The sequence below is a fragment of the Suricata suricatta genome, chromosome 14, assembly GCF_006229205.1.
Source record: "Suricata suricatta isolate VVHF042 chromosome 14, meerkat_22Aug2017_6uvM2_HiC, whole genome shotgun sequence".
Lineage (NCBI taxonomy): Eukaryota > Metazoa > Chordata > Mammalia > Carnivora > Herpestidae > Suricata > Suricata suricatta.
In genome coordinates, this window is record NC_043713.1 from 38,281,602 (window position 1) to 38,303,049 (window position 21,448).

At 34.8% G+C, this 21,448-nt stretch overlaps 1 protein-coding gene across 4 annotated transcripts in view; it reads left to right on the top strand.

Moving 5' to 3' along the window:
* Window positions 1–21,448, top strand: part of CCDC178 (coiled-coil domain containing 178) — a 294,180-nt gene that overhangs the window by 160,689 nt on the left and 112,043 nt on the right. For all 4 annotated transcript variants that reach the window (XR_003902446.1, XM_029921892.1, XM_029921893.1 and 1 more), the window contains exons 15-16: window positions 852–997; window positions 3,953–4,112. Coding sequence is in view for 3 of the 4 variants with exons in the window: in XM_029921892.1 (XP_029777752.1) it covers window positions 852–997; window positions 3,953–4,112 (306 nt within the window). In the remaining variant the exon portion in view is untranslated. The remainder of the gene's footprint in view (window positions 1–851; window positions 998–3,952; window positions 4,113–21,448) is intronic.

Here is a 21,448-nt window from a genome sequence, read left to right on the forward strand (position 1 = left end):
TTTGAAAGCCAGTAACCGCATGTTTGCATTTTGAAAGCTGTGCCATTGAAGTGTGCATGTATGGGGCTGTTTGGAGGGGCAGACACATTAGTGCAAGGAAGAGCGGGGAAAAGGGAGAGAGAGGAAAAGAGACAGAGGGAGAGAGACTATCTTCTTCTTTTTTTTTTTTTTTTTTAGGCTATTCTAAGTGCTTTTTTTTCTTTTTTTTTCCATAATATTTTATTGTCAAATTGTTTTCCATACAACACCCAGTGCTCTTCCTCACAAGTGCCCTCCTCCATCACCACCACCTCTTTTCCCCCCTCCCCCTTCAACCCTCAGTTCATTCTCAGCATTCAATAGTCTCTCAAGTTTTGCGTCCCTCTCTCTCCCCAACTCTCTCTCCCTCCTCCGCTCCCCCTGGTTCTCCATTAGGTCTGAGAGACTATCTTCTAACCCATCTTTTAGAAAATCACATCAGATGTAACTATGAAGAAGGGAACATATATCTAAGTCGTTGATTATGTTGGTAGGAAAATACTGTTTGCTTTTAATTTTTCACATGGCCAAATGTAAATGTGTCCTTAAGTTGCAAGAATTTGAAAATTCTAGTATTTAAAATAAAACATTTTTGGGGTACTTGGGTGGCTCAGTTGGTTAAGCATCCAACTTTGGCTCTGGTCATGATCTTGCAGTTTGTGGCTTCGAGCCCCACAGGGGGCTCTGTGGAGACAGCTCAGAGCCTGGAGCCTGCTTTTGATTCTGTGTCTCCCCCTTCTCTCTGTCCCTCACCTGCTCACAGACTCTCTCTCAAAAATAAGTAAACGTTTAAAAAATAATAATAATCAAACATTCTTAAATTTGTTTTCCAGGAAAAATACTTAATGATTTCTAAAGAAATAAAGACCACTAAAAGTAAGACAAATATGTATAATGAAAAAATAGATCAATTGAATAAGGAACTAAGAGAAAAAGAGAAGGAAAAGACTATTTGGGCTCAGACACTTAAGCATTTAAAGTAAGTATTTAAATTTTATTAAAATTTTAAATGGTCAATACATTATTTATAAAAGAAAGATTAGGGTGCCTGGGTGGCTCAGTTGGGTAAGCATCCAGCTTCGGCTCAGATCATGGTCTCACGGTTCGTGGGTTCGAGCCCTGCTTCAGGCTCCCTGCTGACAGCTAGCTCAGAGACTGGAGGCTGCTTCAGATTCTGTGTCTCCCTCTCTCTCTGACCCTCCCCTGCTCGAGCTGCCTCTCTCTCTCTCAAAAATAAATAAAAAACAGTAAAAAAAAAGATCAAATATCCATATTTAAGATTTATTCTTTTTTTTTAATAGTTTATTGTCAAATTGGTTTCCATACAACACCCAGTGCTCTTCCCCACAAGTGCCCTCCTCCATCACCACCACTTATTTTCCCCCCTCCCCCTTCCCCTTCAACCCTCAGTTCATTTTCAGCATTCAATAGTCTCTCAAGTTTCACATCCCTCTCTCTCCCCAACTCTCTTTCCCTCTTCCCCTCCCCCTGGTCCTCCATTAGGTTTCTCCTGTTTTCCTGTTAGACCTATGAGTGCAAACATATGGTTTCTGTCCTTCTCTGCCTGGCTTACTTCACTCAGCATGACACCCTCGAGGTCCATCCACTTTCCTACAAATGGCCAGATTTCATTCTTTCTCATTGCCATGTAATACTCCATTGTGTATATATACCACATCTTCTTGATCCACTCATCAGGTGATGGATAAGATTTATTCTTAAAATGATCCATAATTTGCCATTATTATTTCATGTGGAATAAACATGTAATATTTGATCATTTTGGTTTAAAAACATAAATTGCATTCATTTTTGTTACTCCACTGAGTTTATTATTTGAGTAACTGCAAATATTTATTCTTTTGAAGTAGAAAACTTCTCTTAATTATGAAATTAATAATCTTTCCCATTAATTTCAATATTTCTCACTCACATGACATGAGTGAGAAATATGGTTTTTCACCCAACCTTTTTTGGTAAGTTGTAAGGTAAGCCTTTATAAAGAGACACTCTACAAAACCTCATGTAACTTTTTCATATTTATTGTAAAATCCTCTTATTCAGTCCCTTCATTAGTCAGGGGCATACATGACAAGGGTTAGCAAGGTCTTTCACTTAGAGAATGACCATAGTGTAAGACCCTTTAGTGTTTCCGTAGACACTTACTTAGAGCTTACGTATTCCTCCTTTATTCCTTTTTGTTCTTATTTTCTATTTTGTAATATATTGAGAACAGAGCTTGAAGGACTGTTGGAAGAATATTCATTGGTCACGTTCAGAAATTATAGTTTGATTTAAGTAAGAAGGCTAACACAGAATTAGCAAAATCATAGCCCTTGAGGGATAAAATGTCAGAAAAACAGTTATGCACAGCTTGATTTTCACATACTGTAATAGAGTTAGGGCATACACTCAACAAGGATTTATTTAGCTGTTACTATAGGGTAAAAATATGTTCAAAATGACCATACAGCTTTATCTGAAAAACACTAAATCCTATTCAGTATATCATGTAAGAAAGTAAGGAAATACGCTGTTTATTTTGAAAGATATTGATCTACATTGTTTAGTATCTATACGAATATGCAGAGGCTCAATGATGTAAGCTTAATTTTTTTTTAATTCACATTAAACCTGTAAAGATTTAGTTTAGGAGCTGATGAATTTCCTTTCTTCAGAATTCTTACCATTTCAGTTCTAAAATTTTCTTCTGTGGCTAGATTATATTGCTCTTGGGGGAAGAATGGTCACCATTCTAGAAATGTGAATAAAAAGAGTTATCAAATTTCTGATAAAGTGAGTATGTAGTGTTGACCTGCCATATCCGGCAGAGCAAGACAGAACTAGATTTGCAGTCTGGTTCCGGCATTGACTAATTAGCCTTTACAAGCTAATCATGCTGAAGTTTTAGTTTCCTCATCTGTAAATTGCTGTACTAATTCTTCTTTCATAGGGTTGTTGTACTAAATGAGGTATTATAGTCAAAGCACTTTAACATTTTAGTCCCTCAAAAACCTTAGCCCTGCTGCCTTTTAGCTAACTGTGCAAAGGATTCAATTCTCTATCCTAGCAGAAATCAAAACAAATACCGGTAACCTAAGATTGTATAGAGCTTTGGCAGCTGCTTATTCTGTATTTTGTGTTACTGATCAGTTCTGGCAATTGTTTCTAAAGCCTATGTGCTTTGCAGTAATGTCTTAACCACTTTTTGATGCTTTTTCTGCTTGCGTTGTTCTTTATTTAAATAAGACCCATTTAATCTCTGTGTCAATATATACTTAGTTGCAAGTGACAAAAGACACATACACACACACAAAGAAAACATATTCATAGGACAGTTTAAACTAAACAATGGGGAAATGAGATGTCTTCTAGAACAAGGGCCTTTAGGAAGGGTCAGTTGCAGAGTTGGTTGGTTCAGCAGATTGACACTAGGTATTCATTTTTTTCTCTTTCCACTGTGCCCATTGTCATCAAGTTTGAAAACATGATTCATTCGCTTAGTGGATGGGAGCCTCTTCTACATGGAATTAGGTCCTTGCCTTTTATCTTATTAGGCTATATTAATATATATGTTCATTCCTGAATAATTAGCCACACGCTAGTCTAATCTCATTGTACTTAATTTAACTAGAATGTATGTTTGGGGTTATATGCTGCATGGAAGAGGCACTCTTTTGCAATGACAACAAAATAGAGGCATGCAGGATAGGCAACCAAGAAAATTCACTAAATTTCCCCAGAGGTTTTTTTCCCAACTGGATCATTTAGAAGTAGTTCTATGGAGGTCGGCCTATGGAAAAGATTAGGGAACTTTCCAAAACCCTTCAGTTCTAAGACTTTTAAATATTGGCTCTTCAAAAATGTATCACAAATGTATTTCAGAAAATAAAATATGAATTGATCAGTGGCAAATACAATTCTTTCTTCATAGGAACCAGTATGAAGCTATAAAATATAAAAAGGAACATGCTCAAGCTGTGTTTGATCAGCTCGTAAGTGAGAAAAAAACCTGTGAAAGGAGACTCTATGAGGAGGGACAGAGATACACAACACTCACTACCATGAGGCAAAACACTCTGGCAGATATTAAGGTGAGTATTATTTTTGGACTGTCTTAGAATGAAGAAAATATAGTGAGAGTCGAACTAGCAGCTAGTCTGAGGCACTCGTTTTACGTATTGAAGTAGCAATCATGTTTAAATTTTAAAAATGAATCCGTTAGCATAATAAACATGTAATTTCTTATTTTTCTTCTAAGTAATTATAATATATTCATTTATCATATTGTACTTCTTAATGCACTTAATGCACTTTATTAATTAATATGCACTCTCATTGTGTACAGATCTTCCTTGACTTGCAAGTAGGTTGTATTCTGGTTAACTCATCATGAGTTGAAAATATTGTTGTTAAAAATGCGTTTAATATACCTAACCTACCAACATCATAGCTTAGCCTAGCCTACCTGAAGTGTGTTCAGAACACTTGCATTAGCCTACAGTTGGGGAGAATCATCTAACTCAAAGCCTATGTTATAATCAAGTGTTGAATATCTCATGGAATTTATTGAATACAGTACTGACGATGAAAAACAGAATGGTTGTGTGGATAAAGAATGGCTGTTAAGTGTATCAGTTGTCTACTCTCATGATCATGGCTGGGGGTGGGGTATGCTGCCACCGCCCAGTATCGCAAGATGGTATCCTAACCCATATCACTAGCCTGGGAAACAATCAAAGTTCAAATCTCATGGTAGAGTTTCTACTGAATGCATATTGCTTTTGTACCATTCTAAATATATATATATATACGGAATGATTGGTAAAGTCAGGGACCTTCTGTACGTCACTTTATTTTGAAGTCTACTGGTATAAAAGCATAATTTATATTTATTCCAGAGCTGCTATTATATTTTTAATGGGTGATGTGGGGATAGTTACATTTTCTTTCTGAATAAACATACTTTGACTGTTTATCAACCATTTTTTTGAATAAGAATATTTCATGCTCTTTTCCTTTAGAAAAGTTCCCCATAGATTTTAATTGCCCTGTAAACTTACTAGTTAGAAATAGAAATCATATGATACATTTTTTGTTTAAGTTTTCTAAAGCTATACATACTAATTTTTTATGTAGAATGAGTAAATGATACAATTTAGTAAAGGGATTTCTCTCCTATTTTATATTTTGGATTAGTTTTTGTTACATTTAATTGTAATAATGAATGCCATAGCTTTTTCAGTATATTTATAAACATTGCTTCTTACCAAATGGAAATCACTTCTAAAAAATAAAGAATTCTATTGTATCTTATCAAAACTATTTTCTGCCAAACTTTTAAAGATATATTTAGTACATAACATACTTTTATATGCTATTTTTGATCGTGATATTTATGTATCCAATTATAATATATATTCATATACTCAGTTACTTTTTACATTTTGAAAGAAATTGCGTAAAACATTTTTAAAAATTAGAGCAAATAAACATTAAGCAAGTATGGCAGTGAATGTGCATACCATCTTTCATGCTATTTTGATGATCCTTACTGTAGAAAACTATTAACAAAAGAACAATACAGTGCTCCTGGGTGGCTCAGTACATTGAGCATCCGACTTCGACTTCAGCTCAGATCATGATTTCACGGTTTGCCGGTTCAAACCCCACATCAGGTTCTGTGCTGACAGTATGGAGCCTGCTTGGGATTCTGGGTCTCTCTCTGCCTTTCCTCTGCTTGCACTCTGTCTCTCTCTCTCTCTTAAAAATAAATAAAAACATTTAAAACTAAGTAAATAGAAAATAAAAGAATCATACAGGTGTCTGGGTAGCTCAGTCAGTTGAGCAACCAACTCTTGATTGCGGTTCAGATCAGGATCTCACTGTTCGTGGGATTGAGCCCCATGCCAGGCTTTCTGTTTGCCTTCCCTCTCCCCTACTTGTGCTCTCTCTCTCTCTCTCAAAATAAATAAATAAACTTTAAAAAGAACAATAATTTTATTAATAATAGTGCTAGGTAATATTCTTCCATTTTAAATATGACCTTTCACAGAAAAAGAGTCCTTGAGGGGGAGGAGACCTAACAATACGAAAATAATTGGTGCCATCTAGTGGCAATAAATGATGCCTCCTCTTGGAGAAGCTCTTGAAACACTGATGGCTAAATCTCAAGATTTGTGCTGTACGAATGGACTGGGGAGGTTTAGACGCAAATGCACCCCTCAAAAAGAGAAGGCTTAAGTTATTTACTGATTTAAGCATCATTCTCCACCTCATATTTTATCACAGCAGTAGAATTAGCTGTTTGACTTCAACCACATTTTCCAATCGTCCTGGTGCTGAGAACACAGTGGGATCTCAATAATCATTTATTGACTGGCATTTCAGCACTTTAATGGAACAATAATAATTAGTGAAATGGCAAAATATGGTCAGCAGGAGAGAGACAAAGAAAAATCCTGTAGAACTAGCCTCTCAGAAATTGAGATTTTTTTTTCATCCAAAATCTTGTCTCTGCTTTCTCATTCTGAAATGTGCCTACCTCCAGCCACTTGCCCATCACTGGGCTTTGTGTTTTGTTCTTAGTACCAGTCTCTGTCTGAACTTGTTCTTTTCATTCATATTTTTGGTTTGTTGTCTGCCTGCATCTTGCAATACTAATGTATGTCAGTGAGATTTTCTGTCACATTCTTCTCTGCATCCTATAAGCCCAGAATTATGCCTGGCACAAGGGAGGACTCAATGAATACTCATTGAATGACTGAATGAATAAATGGATGAACATATGTTTTTTTGGTAATTTTGCTGTCCACGTGCATGATAATGCCTGAAAGCAGGAGCATTTCAGGGTCCCTTTCCATACTCCACCAGCCTGATGCTGTAGTTGAATACTCATGCTGTATGCAAAAGCTGAATCTCTCCCTTTCTTTCTCTTATTCTCTCTCTCTCTCTCTTTGATAATACATGAGACATTTGCCATCCAGTCTGTTATTTGTAGGCAAAAATGGATATATTCTCTATTGCTTTCTAGCAGTTGAGGATTCTGCTAAATATCTGAATGATACTTCTTAAATGACCTTAAGTTTATGTGAAATTGCCTCTTATCAGCTCTTGGAGAGTTCTTTGTTATTCATTTACCCTATGTGATCAGAAGTTTGAATGTGCCTAGTTTAGAAATGGATATATCTTATCATTAGTGACACTATGATTATGATCAGTTATTGGCATTAAATAGTGGAAAGAATGTGATTCTTCATAGAAAACTATTCTCATTCCTGTTTAGAAATTGGATGAGGTAAAAATTTGTAAACATGTATGTAATATGAAGCATTCCCAGTGGAAACAAGTTTTATTAGGCATCATTATAAATGTTGTATTACTAATCTGGGGTGTCCCCTCTGGGCAAAAGAGATCACAATTATGGATCATCTGAAGAAATTGTTTAATAAAAGCATATAAAATCCACAGTAGAATTAACTGGGGTTATAAGAAAAACATGCCATAGAATTAGAACTACAAACATGCAATAAAATGGTTTAAGAAAAAATTGTATGCAAACTTCAGATAGCATACAATATGATTCTGGAGTTAAATTCAGCCTTTTTAGTATATATTTCTATATCAGATATCTTTAAAAGAAAGACATTTTTTAATGTTAAATGGAGTTTTTATTAACTACCAATAGTTTACAAATATAATTAAGATTAAAGTGTCACTATAGCATATCCGTCAAAGTACTAAAGTACTATAGCTCTCACTACTGATCTTCCTTTTAGTTACTAGAAAGATCCAAACAAAACTGGAGTTTCAGGTATTTTAAATATTTAATTTTAATTTTAAGCTGTTATTAGCCATCCTCAGAAGTCCCCCTGCTTTTCTATGTTTGTGCCTTTCTCTAGGGCTTTTTCTATAATCTTGCTCTCCTTTCTGTAATTTACGGTATGATATAAGAAGGTCATAATGGGCTATATTGGATCATTGGCAGACAGAACAATTTCCAAGTTGAATTCTAAAAGAGACAATCTCCTAACACTTGTAGAGTTTATCAGTTTATATTTTGCCTCATATTTTTCACTCTCAGGAAATACTTATAGCAGTCCCATATTTGGCTATTAAATCATTTCTTGACCCTTTCATGTGGAAAATTCTTAGCTTAATACAGAGGCAGTGATTCATTGCCTCATTAGACAGCCAGGTACAGAAATAGTAAAAATCAGAAACAAATTTAATCTCTGAGATAATTTTAAAGATTATTACAATTTAAAAAATTATTCTCCTATTGCCAACTCATCACTTCTTCATTCACACAACTAGTTTATGAGTAGTATGTTAAGGGCATTCAGTGTCAGACGACCAAACCCTCACCTTAATTTTAAAGATGCAATCAGCAGAAAGATGGAAAATGTGAAAAACAAACTTGAATATAGTAACAACACTCAGACTACAAACAATAAGTTGTGTCCCTGGCCCATTGGCCTGATGTATTAGGTATGATTAAAATAAAATTTAAAAAATCACATATTTTGTGATCTTAATAGTGGGAAATGAATGTGTGAAAAACCTGGAAACATTCAGAATTGACCAGTGAACCTCATAAGCAAGAATAACTTGCCTTAATGTTCATTTTCTTGCCACCAGAAGATTTTAACATAATGTGAAATTTTTAAAAATTAGGAGCATCGTTTGCACAATTAATATTTTTAATAGTTCTGATAGAATTAGGCATCAGTCACGTGTAATAGTATTAATTAGGTTCACCATATTGCTTTTTAAAGCAGCTTGCTCAAATCTATGGCTCTCTGAGGTGTGAACATTTTAATTTGAGGACTGGTAGCAAAAGAGTGCTAATTTTATACTGGGGAACACTTCAAGTTTTTGCACAGACCCAGGGCTGCAATGATCGTTGGTACTTAGAAATCAGGAGAGAATAACACTATAATGTAAAGGAAAGCTGTAGCATGGGTATAAGTGATCCCAAATATAAATTTAATGTGTTTTGAATGTTTGCTCAGAGCATGATCCATTAAACAAGGAAGAAGCATCTCTTCTTTTTGCATCTCTCTCCAACATCATGTTATATCTTGCAGATATGTCCCAGAATTTCTACTGACAGTATGTTAAAGGACTATATATGAAGTTTGAATAGGCTTTTTCCCCCAGCTACCTAGAGGCATCTATTAAAATCACTTGACCGTAATCCATTTCAGTTCTTCTATGCATTGGTTTTTTTACACAGTTGTGACAATACTCTATGAATACACTTTGGATGTTATGATTTTTCCAAATAACATTAATTTCCTAGTGGGGCTGCCACTTTTGAAATACCTTCCCCCCACTGCAGAGTAATAGCATAAGTATATGTTTTTCTCTTTTGATCAATTAAAGTAATTATAGTATGAGTCTCCAAATATCCGATTACATTCTTAAGTATACCTAATTGGTTATGCTTTATTAAAACTGTAATTCATTACTGGATTCAATTTGCAGCCATTTAATGCTGAACATCTAATTGGTCTATAGTTCTTGTTTTGTACTTTGTTCAAGATATTAGTGTCAGAGATTTACTAGAGTTTTTCAAACGAAATAAGAAGGTTTTCTCTTTTTTTTCTACGTTAAATAGCATAACACATTTCAGTTTCTTAAAATTTTGAGAAATTTTCCTATGATACTATCAAGATATGTGAAGAGTTAGAGATTTTACTTCACCTGCAAACTAACAAGTTAGCCTGCCATAGTTTCACAGATGATGCAAAAGGCATGAAACTTCTAGGTGAGAGACGCAAAGATTTTATTACTCCCTACACAGCAGCAGTGTGAGCTTCATGTTTGAATAGGTTCACCTTGGCTCCAAGTCTCATGGGATATTGGGAAAGTGGTCCAGGTGGATGCTGCATACACAAGGAATTCTTATTACAGCTGATGAACTTGGAATGTAGGAAAGCCCCAGTTTTATAAGGGAGCTTCTAGCGAATGTGTCCAGCCTTTGCCCCAGAGGAAGGCATTACATTTGCCATGCACACAATCTAGAAAACGTGGTTCTGGATAAAAGCTATCAGAAGTATATAGATAAACATGACGGCGAATATCCCCCAGTACATAATATCTGAGCATAACTCTTTTCTGAAGAAAAACGTTTTAAAGTTTATTCAGTCTATGCTTTTTGCATGATTAATGTTTTCTAATCCTTGAATCAATATGGGAAAGTTGTATTTTTCTAGAAAAAAATCATTTTAATGAGGTTTTCAAATTTATTGTCATTAAAATATCATAAATATGTATTTTTCATTTCTTCTATAGTTATATTCTTTTCTCATGCACTATACTTTCCTTTTTTTCTTTCCCTTGATTGGCCTTGTTAAATTTTTGCCTTATAGTTGTTCTTCCACCCAAATTCTGATTTATTTGTGATGATTAATTATTTTTGTTCTCTAAATTATTAATTTTAGCTTTTCTTCTTTGTTAATTTTAGCTTTTCTCTTTATTATTATTTTGATTTATTTTTATAATTTTGTTTCTTTTTTCTTTTCTAGCAAATTGAGTTGAATACTATAGTTTTTCTTTTTCACTTATAGTGGAAAACAAACTTGAAAAATGATCAAGTATTCTCTGAATGCAATTATGGCAATTTTAGTATATTTTGCTCCTTGACATTGGTCTTGGCAATGATTTTGTGTGTGTGTGTGTGTGTGTGTGTGTGTGTGTGTGTGTGAGAGAGCACCAAGACCACATGAAACAAATGCAAAAATAAACAAGGACTACATCAAACTGATCAGCTTCTCCATACCAAGAGAAAGGATAAATAAATTGAAAAGACAGCCTACTAAATAGGAGAAAATATTTGCAAACTATATTTCTGATATGGGATTAATATCCAAATACATAAGTAATTCATACAACTCAATGGCAAAAACCAAACAAACAAATAAACAAAAAACCAAATAATCCAATTAAAAATGGGCACAGGACCTGAATAGACATTTTTCCAAAGAAGTTTATAGATGGTCAACAGATAAAAGAAAATGTGCTCAATACCACTAAACATCAGAGAAATGCAAGTTAAAACCACAATAGGATATCATCTCTTGCCTGTTAGGATGGCATTTATAAAAAATAAGATAACAAGTATTGGTAAGGAGGTAGAGGGAAGGAAACCCTATATATTATTAGTGGGAATATAAATTGATACAGCCATTATGGAAAACATTGTGCATGTTTTTTAAAAAATTAAAAATATAAATCCATTAATTCAGCAATGTCATTTCTAAGTATATATCTGAAAGAAACAATCAGTATCTAAAAGAGATATCTGCACTTTCATGTTTATTGCAGCATTATTCATAATAATCAGCATATGGAAACAGTCTAAGTATCTGCCCAGGATGAATGGATTTAAAAAACGCTGTATGTATATATCAGTGATCTAGATAGATAGATATAATGATAACCATTCCATATATAGTGCAATATTTTCAGTCATGAGAAAGAATGAAATCCTGCCATTTGCAATAAGATAGATAAATCTAGGAAACATTATACTAAGTGAAATAAGCCAGACAGAGAAAGACAAATACTATACAATCTCACTTGTTTGTGGAATCTTTAAAAAGTTAAATGGAGAGAGTAAAATGGTGGTTATGTGGGGTCAGGGGTTAAATGGGGGAGATGCTGGTCAAAGGCTACAAGCTTTATATTATAAGATGAATGAGTTCTGGAGAGACAATGTATTGCATGGTAACTAGAGGTAATAATACTGAATTATATACTTGAAATCTGCCAAGAGACTAGATCTTAAGTATTCTCCACACACACACACACACACACACACACACACACACACACATAATTACATGAGATGATGGATACACAAAAAGATAATTACATAAGATAATGGTTGTTTTAATCAACCTGATGATGGTAATCATTTTACTACGTATGTATATATCAAATCATCACATTGCACATTTTAAATATGTACAGTTTTATTTATCAATTAAGCTTTAACAAAGCTAGGGAAAAATAAAATTCTGTTAAAAGCTTTTGTTTAATTTGCATGGTGTCATCTGATAAAATCACTGCCACTTTTGCTCTACAGATAATTTATGAGCAAATACATTAAATGAAATGCTTAACGTAAATTAATTTGTGGGTTTTGCTTTATATATTTCTAGATCATGTTATTCAGTGCATAGAGACTTACAATCATTAAATGACCATTTTGATATTTTTTAAAAATAATGACAGCTTTCTCCTATACGTTGTTTTAGAGTTAATATTCTCAACACCTGCCCTTTTTGTCAGACTATCTTATTCTGCATCTTATTATTAAGTATTCTGATTTAATTTTTAGATGTGCATTTGTAACCTTTACATCTAGGATAATTTTGCTTTTCTATCCATTCTGCTCTAGTAATATAATGTAATTTATAGGATGGTTTTATTGATTCTTGCTTCTGCCATCTTGCTTAATGCTGTCTGTGGTGATACTACCTATCTACTTTTGTCATTATTACTCTTTGGGTGTATTGACTGTTTTGGTTTGATCTTATTGCTTTTAATAATGTAAAGTGGAGACATTCTACTTTTAACTTTATCACTGTTTCAAATTTTCATCTAAACGTGCTCATATATCAGTAACACATATAAACGCTGAGAGATAAAGCTGAGAATGTAGGTTCAGGATATATCGTGAAGACCCACTTGAAAAGTTTCACTTAATTTGTAAAGCAGTAGGAGGCATGGGAAATTTTCCAAGAGTACAGTGTGCTCAGAGATAGGCTGTAGCAAGATCAATTAAACAGTGTTATATGAGATGAACTGAAATGAAATGAAAACATGAGTTACAGATATAAATTACAAGAAAATGCTTTCAAAATTAGGTAGTGAGGAGGCACTGATGGAGCAGGAATGAGGATTACAGACTTAACAGAGACTGAGGTCAAATTCATATGATATACAAAAAAAAAGAACAGAGTATATAGAAGGGGGATGATACTGGTTGACTAGAAAAATTATGGTGGCATTTATAGTAAAAAGAACTGTTGATGACTGACTTTGCTGAGAAGTAATCTGTCTTGGACGTGGTCGATACTATGTAAATAATAGCATGGACCTAATCACCATGTAGCGATAGAGTTTGGGCGAAAGAGTAGAAATGGATTGAGTAGAAGATCAGGGAGTCAGCTACCGTATTAATTGTTGAAGCCATGGGAGCTCATGCAAGCTTTGAAGAAAAGTGTTGGAGATCTGAGAGCAGAACCTGGGTGTACAAGTTGTTAAATAATTCTCTCTCAGCATTTTTATATTCCACTTGGTGACCACTGGGGCTGGGGCTCTTGAGACTACATTGTTCCTTTGTTACCTGCCTCTAAATTAGGCTCTGCCAGTATGGGGCACTAGAGGGAGATTAAAAGGTTGAAGGAGGAGGAAATATGTTCTTTCCTGTCTTGCTTCCAGAGGGCTTTCTGTTGTCTTGCAGGTCCTGTCAGCTTTTTCCCAGAATTGCATGTGCACCTGCAAGCAGCAGTTCTGTCCATAGCAATGCCTGGATACAACTTGGTTGTAGGAGAGCATCAGCGACAGGAAGAGTACTATCAGATTGGTAAAGGCAGAAGGTTAAATATAACAGTGAAAGGAGCCAGAGCATTGAAAGGAATTAAAAAGGGGAACTTTAGAATACTCTTTCAGGAGCTTTGTTAATAATGTGTATGTTTCTATTTATATGTTTGCAAATTGCAAGTCCTAAGTATATTTTCTAGCAAAGGGGAAAGAGATAATATTGATGGAGAGATTGTATTATATGTTATATTATGCAATGTTACTCAAATATTCGGTTTCCATTACAATTGGGGGCACATTTGAGGGAGAGAATGATATCTCACTCAAATGCATACTTCCAGGGTCCGTCAGATGTCTAGGGCATAATAAGTACCCACCGTTTGTTTAGTTGAGATACAGATGAGTGACTCCTAAAAGAGTAAGTATAAAGAGTGAGATTTATATTTCCATTTACTTTGACAAGGATAAAGAAAACTGTTCCTTATGTATTTGTTTATTTATTTATTTATAAGTTATATATCAAATGTCAGAATCTGGGTGAGATTCTGAGCATTTTAAATGAAAGGTAACACTTGTTCCCAATTAACTTCACTGACCAATGGTAAAGAAACAGGTCCAAGTTAAAATCAGGTACAACAACTTATTTTCTTGAATTAAGCACAGAATTCTCTAGAATGCAGAAAGAAGAGCTTGAAGGAAATCATAGCTTGCAAAAATAATAACACAACCAAGTCTTGGAGGGTGGTAACAAATTAGTCAAGGAAAGAATACTTCAAGTAGTAAAAACAATTGGTAAAAAGGGCAGACAGGTATCAAAAAATAAGCATGCATTTAGGGAATGGTATGTAATTTATTATGTTTGGACATCAGAAAACCATATTACAGATAGGAGCTGCCTAACCATAGTTGTGAATGTCACACTAAGGCATTTAGGTTTTAGGTCATGAATAATTTTCAAAAGAATAACAAAACTACCATAGCAGCTGAGGAAAATTTCACTAACATCAGCAGAGATTTCCACTAGTCTGCTGTCTACCTTGGTGTGGTGCTAATGGCCCAAAGTCGGACTGAAACATTATAACTATCAGCAGTTAGAGTTGAGAAGAGCCTAAGGTACTTAAGAAACTGAGCTCAGAAGACTGTGCTGTCAGAGTCTTCTCCTTTTACCGCAGTATGATGAAGTGACTATTTCCTCCCATGATATTCCATGATATATACCAAGGTTGGCAATCATTGATTACGTATAATTACCTGGAGAGGAACAAGTGATTTTGGATGCAGTGATACCAACTAAGAATTTAGTGGTGTTTAGTGGTGAAATGATAAGGTTCCAGCAAGGTGAAAGGATGGATTCCTGATAATTTGTTTCTTTTTTTTTTTAAGTTTTTATTTCAATTCCAGTTAGCTAACATACAGTGTAATTTCTGGTGTACATTGTAGTGATTCAACACTTCCATACATCACCCGGTGCTCATCACAACCAGTTCACTCCTTAATTCCTGTCACTTATTCAACTCATCCCTCACCACCTCCCCTCTGGTGACCATCAGTTTGTTCTCTACAGTTAAAGAGTCTGTTTCTTGGTTTCTCTCTCTCTCTCTCTCTCTCTCTCTTTCTCTCTCTCTGCTTATTTGTTTTTTCTTAATTTCCACATATGAATGAAAACATGGTATTTGTCTTCCACTGACTTACTTCACTTAGAATAATACTCTCTAACTCCATCCATGTCACTGCAAATGGCAGGAATTCATTTTTTATATGGCTGAGTATGATTCTATTTTATATATATATTTTTTTTACCTCAGATCTAGGATTAGGGTTTAGTTTAGAGCCACAAGAAGGGTTAGGGTTAGGTTTAGGGCCAGGGTAAGTGTATATGCCTATTATCCTGCAGTTTAGAGACCTCTCCAGATAGATAAGTTTATGGTTAGGGTTAGGGTTAGGGATTAGTGGTTAAAGGTTAGTGGTTAGGGTTCTGATTAGGATTAGGTTTAGAGCTAGGGTTAGGAATTTCAGATAATTTTTTGCGTTAATATAGGCAGAATGTAATGACTATTTGGCTAGATGGTGAGAAAGATAATCTAAATATGCATCAGGTTTTGACTTTGACAAAAGAACGGTTAGTGATGTCACCATCCAAAAATATGCACTGAAGAGTAGAAGTAGATTGGAAACGGGATTCAATCAAATATGAGATACCTTTGGAGGAGCTACATGGAATAATCTAGTGCCAGTGAATGTAAGAATCTAGAACTAAGGGAGTACGAGTTAGGACAAAGATATAGTTGTAGAAGCTATAAGCGTATACATTGCATCAGAAACTTCAGGGAATACTTCATAATACTAAGAATATTGAGAAGAAAGATCAAGACATGCTCCTGGTTGGATGCTTATGATATGGGAAGAGTAGCAAGAGTAGAGGAAGCAAAAGGCAGAGGCTACAGTCAGAAAGTGAGATATAAGAGTTTATATCTGTGGTGCCATTCTAGGTGATAACAAAGTCAGAAGGGTGTCCATGGCGATGAATTGTTAATGGGACGTAGAATTGAAGTTAACTAGATTTGAGTAAGTCCATAAACTCCAAGATTAAAGTGTTGGATAAGTTATCCAGATAGATATTGAAGTAAAACAGAATGATGGTGGGACAAAGGATAGACAAGAAGAGAAGATTGAGTCCCACAGGCCAAAGCTCTTGGTGTGAGAAAATGACTAGAAAATCATTATGACAAATGACAGTGCAAAAGAGTGAAGGAAGGTTTATCTTCTTTAGGAAATAAGATTATGTTCTTTAGGGCAAATGATTATATTCTTTAACCAGTATAAAACTCAGAGTATTTTTACATGAGCATGGAGAAATATGGTTTGAAAGCAATAATGGACAGCCAGGATTATGCTAATTACAACTAGACCCTGTAATATATAGGCCCTTGCAAAATTAATATTCTTTAATTCAGGCCCAAATTTAGTACTGTTTAATTCCATACTGTGTAATGAGAATACAATGCAATCTGAACTCGTTTACCAATGAGTAGCACTTTCAGAGGTCACTTTGGAAAGGTTTAGACCGGGATCATGGTTCAGTACAATTAATAAGTATATATTGAGTTCCTATTACTTAAAATACAGTATTCTAGATCCTGAGGATTATTGAAATAAAGCACAGTCTTCAACTCTGAGAAGCTTACCATGTAGAGGAGAGAGAATCATAGCTTTATTTTCACAGGTTTTGATAATTAGAGATAGAACCAATGGAAGAGACTGTTAAAATACAACCTATAAATATTATCACCTTTCCTGTACTTAACAAAAATGTTTTTCAAAGAGAGAAAGTGAATTACCAAGACTACTATGACTTGATATGGTATACCTTCACCTGTAGCATCGATAAGGCATCAACAAAAATATCTTATAAATTATTATAATATACAATTACATATTAGTGTCTGTAATCAAGAATTCTTTTGAAAATGTCACTTACAAACTAAGCTTTGCTGAATAGCATAACACATAATTAGTTTTAGTTTGTTGTTCATATAATTAAAAGAACCTGCAACTGTCCTGTCCATCTTCCTTTAAATTGTATGAAATTTACTTCAGTTGCTACCTTCAGAAAAGTCCCCTCATCTTGCTTTGAGAAAAAAGAAAGTGAATTTAATGTTGCATAAATTAAGTATCTTCAGGGTTATAATATTCATAAGGATAGATCTTAGCCTAAAGTACTCCACCACAGCCTGGAAATTTTTTTCAGTTACAGGAGTTTCTCAATTGTTTCTGTTTCTCTGAGTTTTTTAGGAGAGATAAGGATAAAGATATCCCGAATTAGGGATAGGAGAGATACGGATAGATATAGAGACAGAAAGATAGACGAGGTGGGGACAAGGGAGAGGGGAAGAAAGAGGAAGAGACTAGCTATGACTCTGTCTTTAGTGAGATATTAGTGGCTTTCTGTGTTAAGTATCAGCACCATGAACTCTCTCTTAAACTTAGGTGGTATGCTGACAAATATCACAGATGTGACTTGCACAGTGTCCTGTGGGGAGCATTGTTACCATTACCCAAATAGCCCTCCCACTGTCTGATTTATTTGCTTTCAGAAAACATGTGTACCTGACCTCCTGAGGGAGCTGCATATCTCAAATTTGGGTGCCATGATAATAATAACAGTTTGAGAGAAAATGAAATAGGCTATAAAGAGAAAGGAAATGGAATCTATAAACTAGTGTACAGTGTCATGTTCATTTTCAGTACCATATAAAATAATGAAAATGTTTTTCAATAACCTTTGTTGATTTTTATAATGTGAAACACCCTTTATGGAAAAAGACAATGAACAAAATAAAAAAAATTAGTAAAAGTATTTTTAGCTTTTGGCTCAAATCTGCTCATTCTTTTCCATAAATTTAGATTAGAGTTGAATTCTAAAGTAGAACAGCTTTAAGATAAATGTGTTAATTTCCAACTTTGGCAACTCTTAAGTTGCTCTTTCAGGGTTCAAGCACAAGTATTATCTCTTTGGCAGAGCAGTCCAGTGTGATAGGCAACAAAGATGTGTTTTGTTTTGTTTTTTAATATTACAGTCGCATTTGGGGAACTTAAATATAGAGACATTAAACAAGGCTTTCTCATAATCACTTAGCTTTTAAATTGCACATCTGGGATTAAAAGAGTTACCCTAATTTCCAGTGCCCGCCCCCCAAGTCTACAGAAAGCCCTCAGTAAACAGTGAAGCATTAGGGTATCATTACTGTTTATCACTAGTGCTCGGCAACCTTACAGTGCCCATTGCTCTTTGGGTACCAGGATCAAACAAGGAAAGTTAAAGTCCAGTTGTGCTTACAATAACTTGAGTAACAAAGTGTTTTTCTGAAGTCAAAAGGTAGACAGACTACAAACAACATATGAAGGCTTTCTCTAAATGTTTATTAGTAAATAAGGTTTATGTTCACCAGGAACTTTTCCCTCAGCCATACAGAACATAAGTATATCCCCATTTCAGCTCTTTCCTCTTACAACATCATACCCACTATTTGTGTGACGGGAGACAGGCAAGTTGTGTATGTTGGGGAGGGGATATTGTTAGACGTGATATAAGAGAATATAGCACTGCAATTGACACCTTAATTTAAAGACATTTGTATGCAAAACTTTTGGCATTTTGGCATGTGGTGACACTATACCTATAATGCCCAGGAGTCTAAAACAAAATAAAACAAAACTGTATAGTTAGAGGGCACAGTTCTCATAAATTGTCCTCACTTCAGACGCCATCCATAAGTTTGGGGTCCTCGGGACTACTTTTCACCTCAGACCTGCTGTCTATAAATTTGAGGGTCCCCCAACCTCCCTCGGGTTCACAAATTTTTTAGAAAGCTCAAAGAACTCAGGAAGCACTTGCCTCCATCCATTTGGTGGATGGTGCTATATGGTGCTATAACAAAATACCATATACTAGGTAGCTTATGAAGAACAGAAACTTATTTCTCATGGTTTTGGAGACTGAAGATGAAAGTGCCAGCCTGGTCGGGTGATTGAGGGCCCACTTGTAAGCCCCAGACTTTCTGTGTCTTTTCATGGTGGAAGGGAGCTAGGGTTTTCCTAGGATCTTCTCTAATAAGGGCACTAATCCCATTCATGAGTGTTCCACTTTCATAACTTAAGCAAATATAATAACTTAGCCACCTACTAATATCACTTTTGAGTGTTAGGATGTCAACTATCGGTATATAGATATTTATCTCATTATAATTTTTGCCCTGACCGTGGAATTTTAGTATATATTTTAGCCTGTTTTTAGCCTATATTTCATTTTATTTGCTATCTCATCCTATACTTGAAATAGTTCAGAAATGTAGATGCTGAGGCATATATATCAAATAAATATTTGAAAGCTAGAAATTTAAATTTGAACTCCCTATGTATATGAAACTTCTTTAATGAATATCTATTAAAAATCCAATCACAAAATGAAGTTTCCAATTAATACTAGGAAGAATAATGTATCAAATATTATATATATTTATATGACGCAGTCTATTTATAGAATCATGAGAAAATACTTACATTGCCTTTTCCAACCCTAATTCTCATAGTGCAGAACAGAGACAACAATTCATTCTTGTAATGTCCGACAATGAACTCAAAGTTGAAAGGATTATCAATGACTTCTTATAAAACATCCAGGACACTTTATAGGACAAAATATCTTAAACAAGCATTTTAAGTAAATATTTTTGAACCTCTAATATGAGCTAACACTGTGTAACTTAGATGGATCGTGATTCCACTGAACTCACCATCCAATGGGGAAGCCAGATACTTTGTTATATATATACTAACAATATAACATGGCAAATCTTTTAATAAGTATATGCACGGACTAGTGTTATGAGAGCCTCCAACCCAACTCAGGAGGCCAGTGAGAGAAGGAATTTAAGATATAACACATGATTCCTTAGAGATATATATGATATAGCCAAGCTTAATGAGCAGATCATAAACAAAAGAATGGTAAATTAATCTGTACGTTTGAGAATGACATGCTTGAGATAATCGTGTCTGAAATGGCTGAATATTATGCCTTAAAAGATTGAAATATCTGGACATGAAAAGTAAAGTGCCGTATGAGGGGCAAAGTGCATTTGAGTAGATGAATGAGTATTGCTGAACTATTGAGATATCACTGAAAGTAAATGAAAGACATAACCAAGGATAACTAATAAAAGGATTGAAATATAACGAAAGAGACACTGAGGTTACAACTGATGTTTGGTAACAAGTATTTATAGGGGACACCTATCTACAGGTGTGAAGGATATCCTTCAGTATGAAAGTATGAAAGGCAATTTTGTCATATTTTTTTTCAACTCTAGAATCGTTTCATAGAGAGCCCCAGCTTCACTTAATCTTGAATCACGTGTCTACCTCCAAAATGCATAACCTCTTATGTTTAGAATAAATTTAGAATTATAACCATTCTTCATTGACTGATTTTGTATTAAATAATTGTACTTAGAGAAAATAATCATTGAAAATATTTATACAGAAAGCAAAACCAGAAAAAGAAAATTCTGAAATTTATATATTTATTGTTATATAAGAGTCTTTGTTCAGTTCACAGACTTCATTTCTCAAATTCTGCCTAGCTGCAAAGGAATTCAGTCTGTATCAAACAGGATTTAATCAGAGAAGCAGGGCCTTTAATGAGTAGCGTGAGAATAAGGGTTAGAGTATAGGAATTCAACCTAACACATAAGTGGGAAAAGCTTGGAATTTCTGATCTAGAAGGGGGAGTTGGAAGATTAGAGAGTCCCCAGTCTTCCAAAGTACTAGAATAGTTGGAAAAGTCCAAAATCCCCCTGGAATTGTAAGAATTCAGGCAAATCCAGCTATGAAAAGGGAGTCCATGGGGAGGTTTATGCTGCTTCTGAGTATCAGCTACCTTTATAGGTCTCCAGCCAAGTATCTCTTGGTTGGTCTAGGGCCAGCAGTCGAATCTGGTCAGGGTGGAGAGCAGAGGGGAAGTAGGGTACTTACCCACTTATCCACTGGGCAAGTTTGCATCTGTCTGTCATCATACACGACCATGGTCATCATCCAGGATATGGCCAATGCTTCATTTATGCCTTCCAAATCCCATATGAATGTTAAATATCTTCATCTTTGGCCAACTCAGAAGTGGAACCACAATGGGAGAGCGTTTTTGGGAGATGTAGTTGCCAACTTAAGCAAGTTAATAATAAAATGATTCAGTATAGTCTGCTCCTAGTAAGCTTGATAATTGATATGCATACATGCTTTTTGAACGTATAATAAAATACTATATCATATACTTGAAATTTGATAAGAGAGTAGATCCTAAGTGTTTTTAAACCCC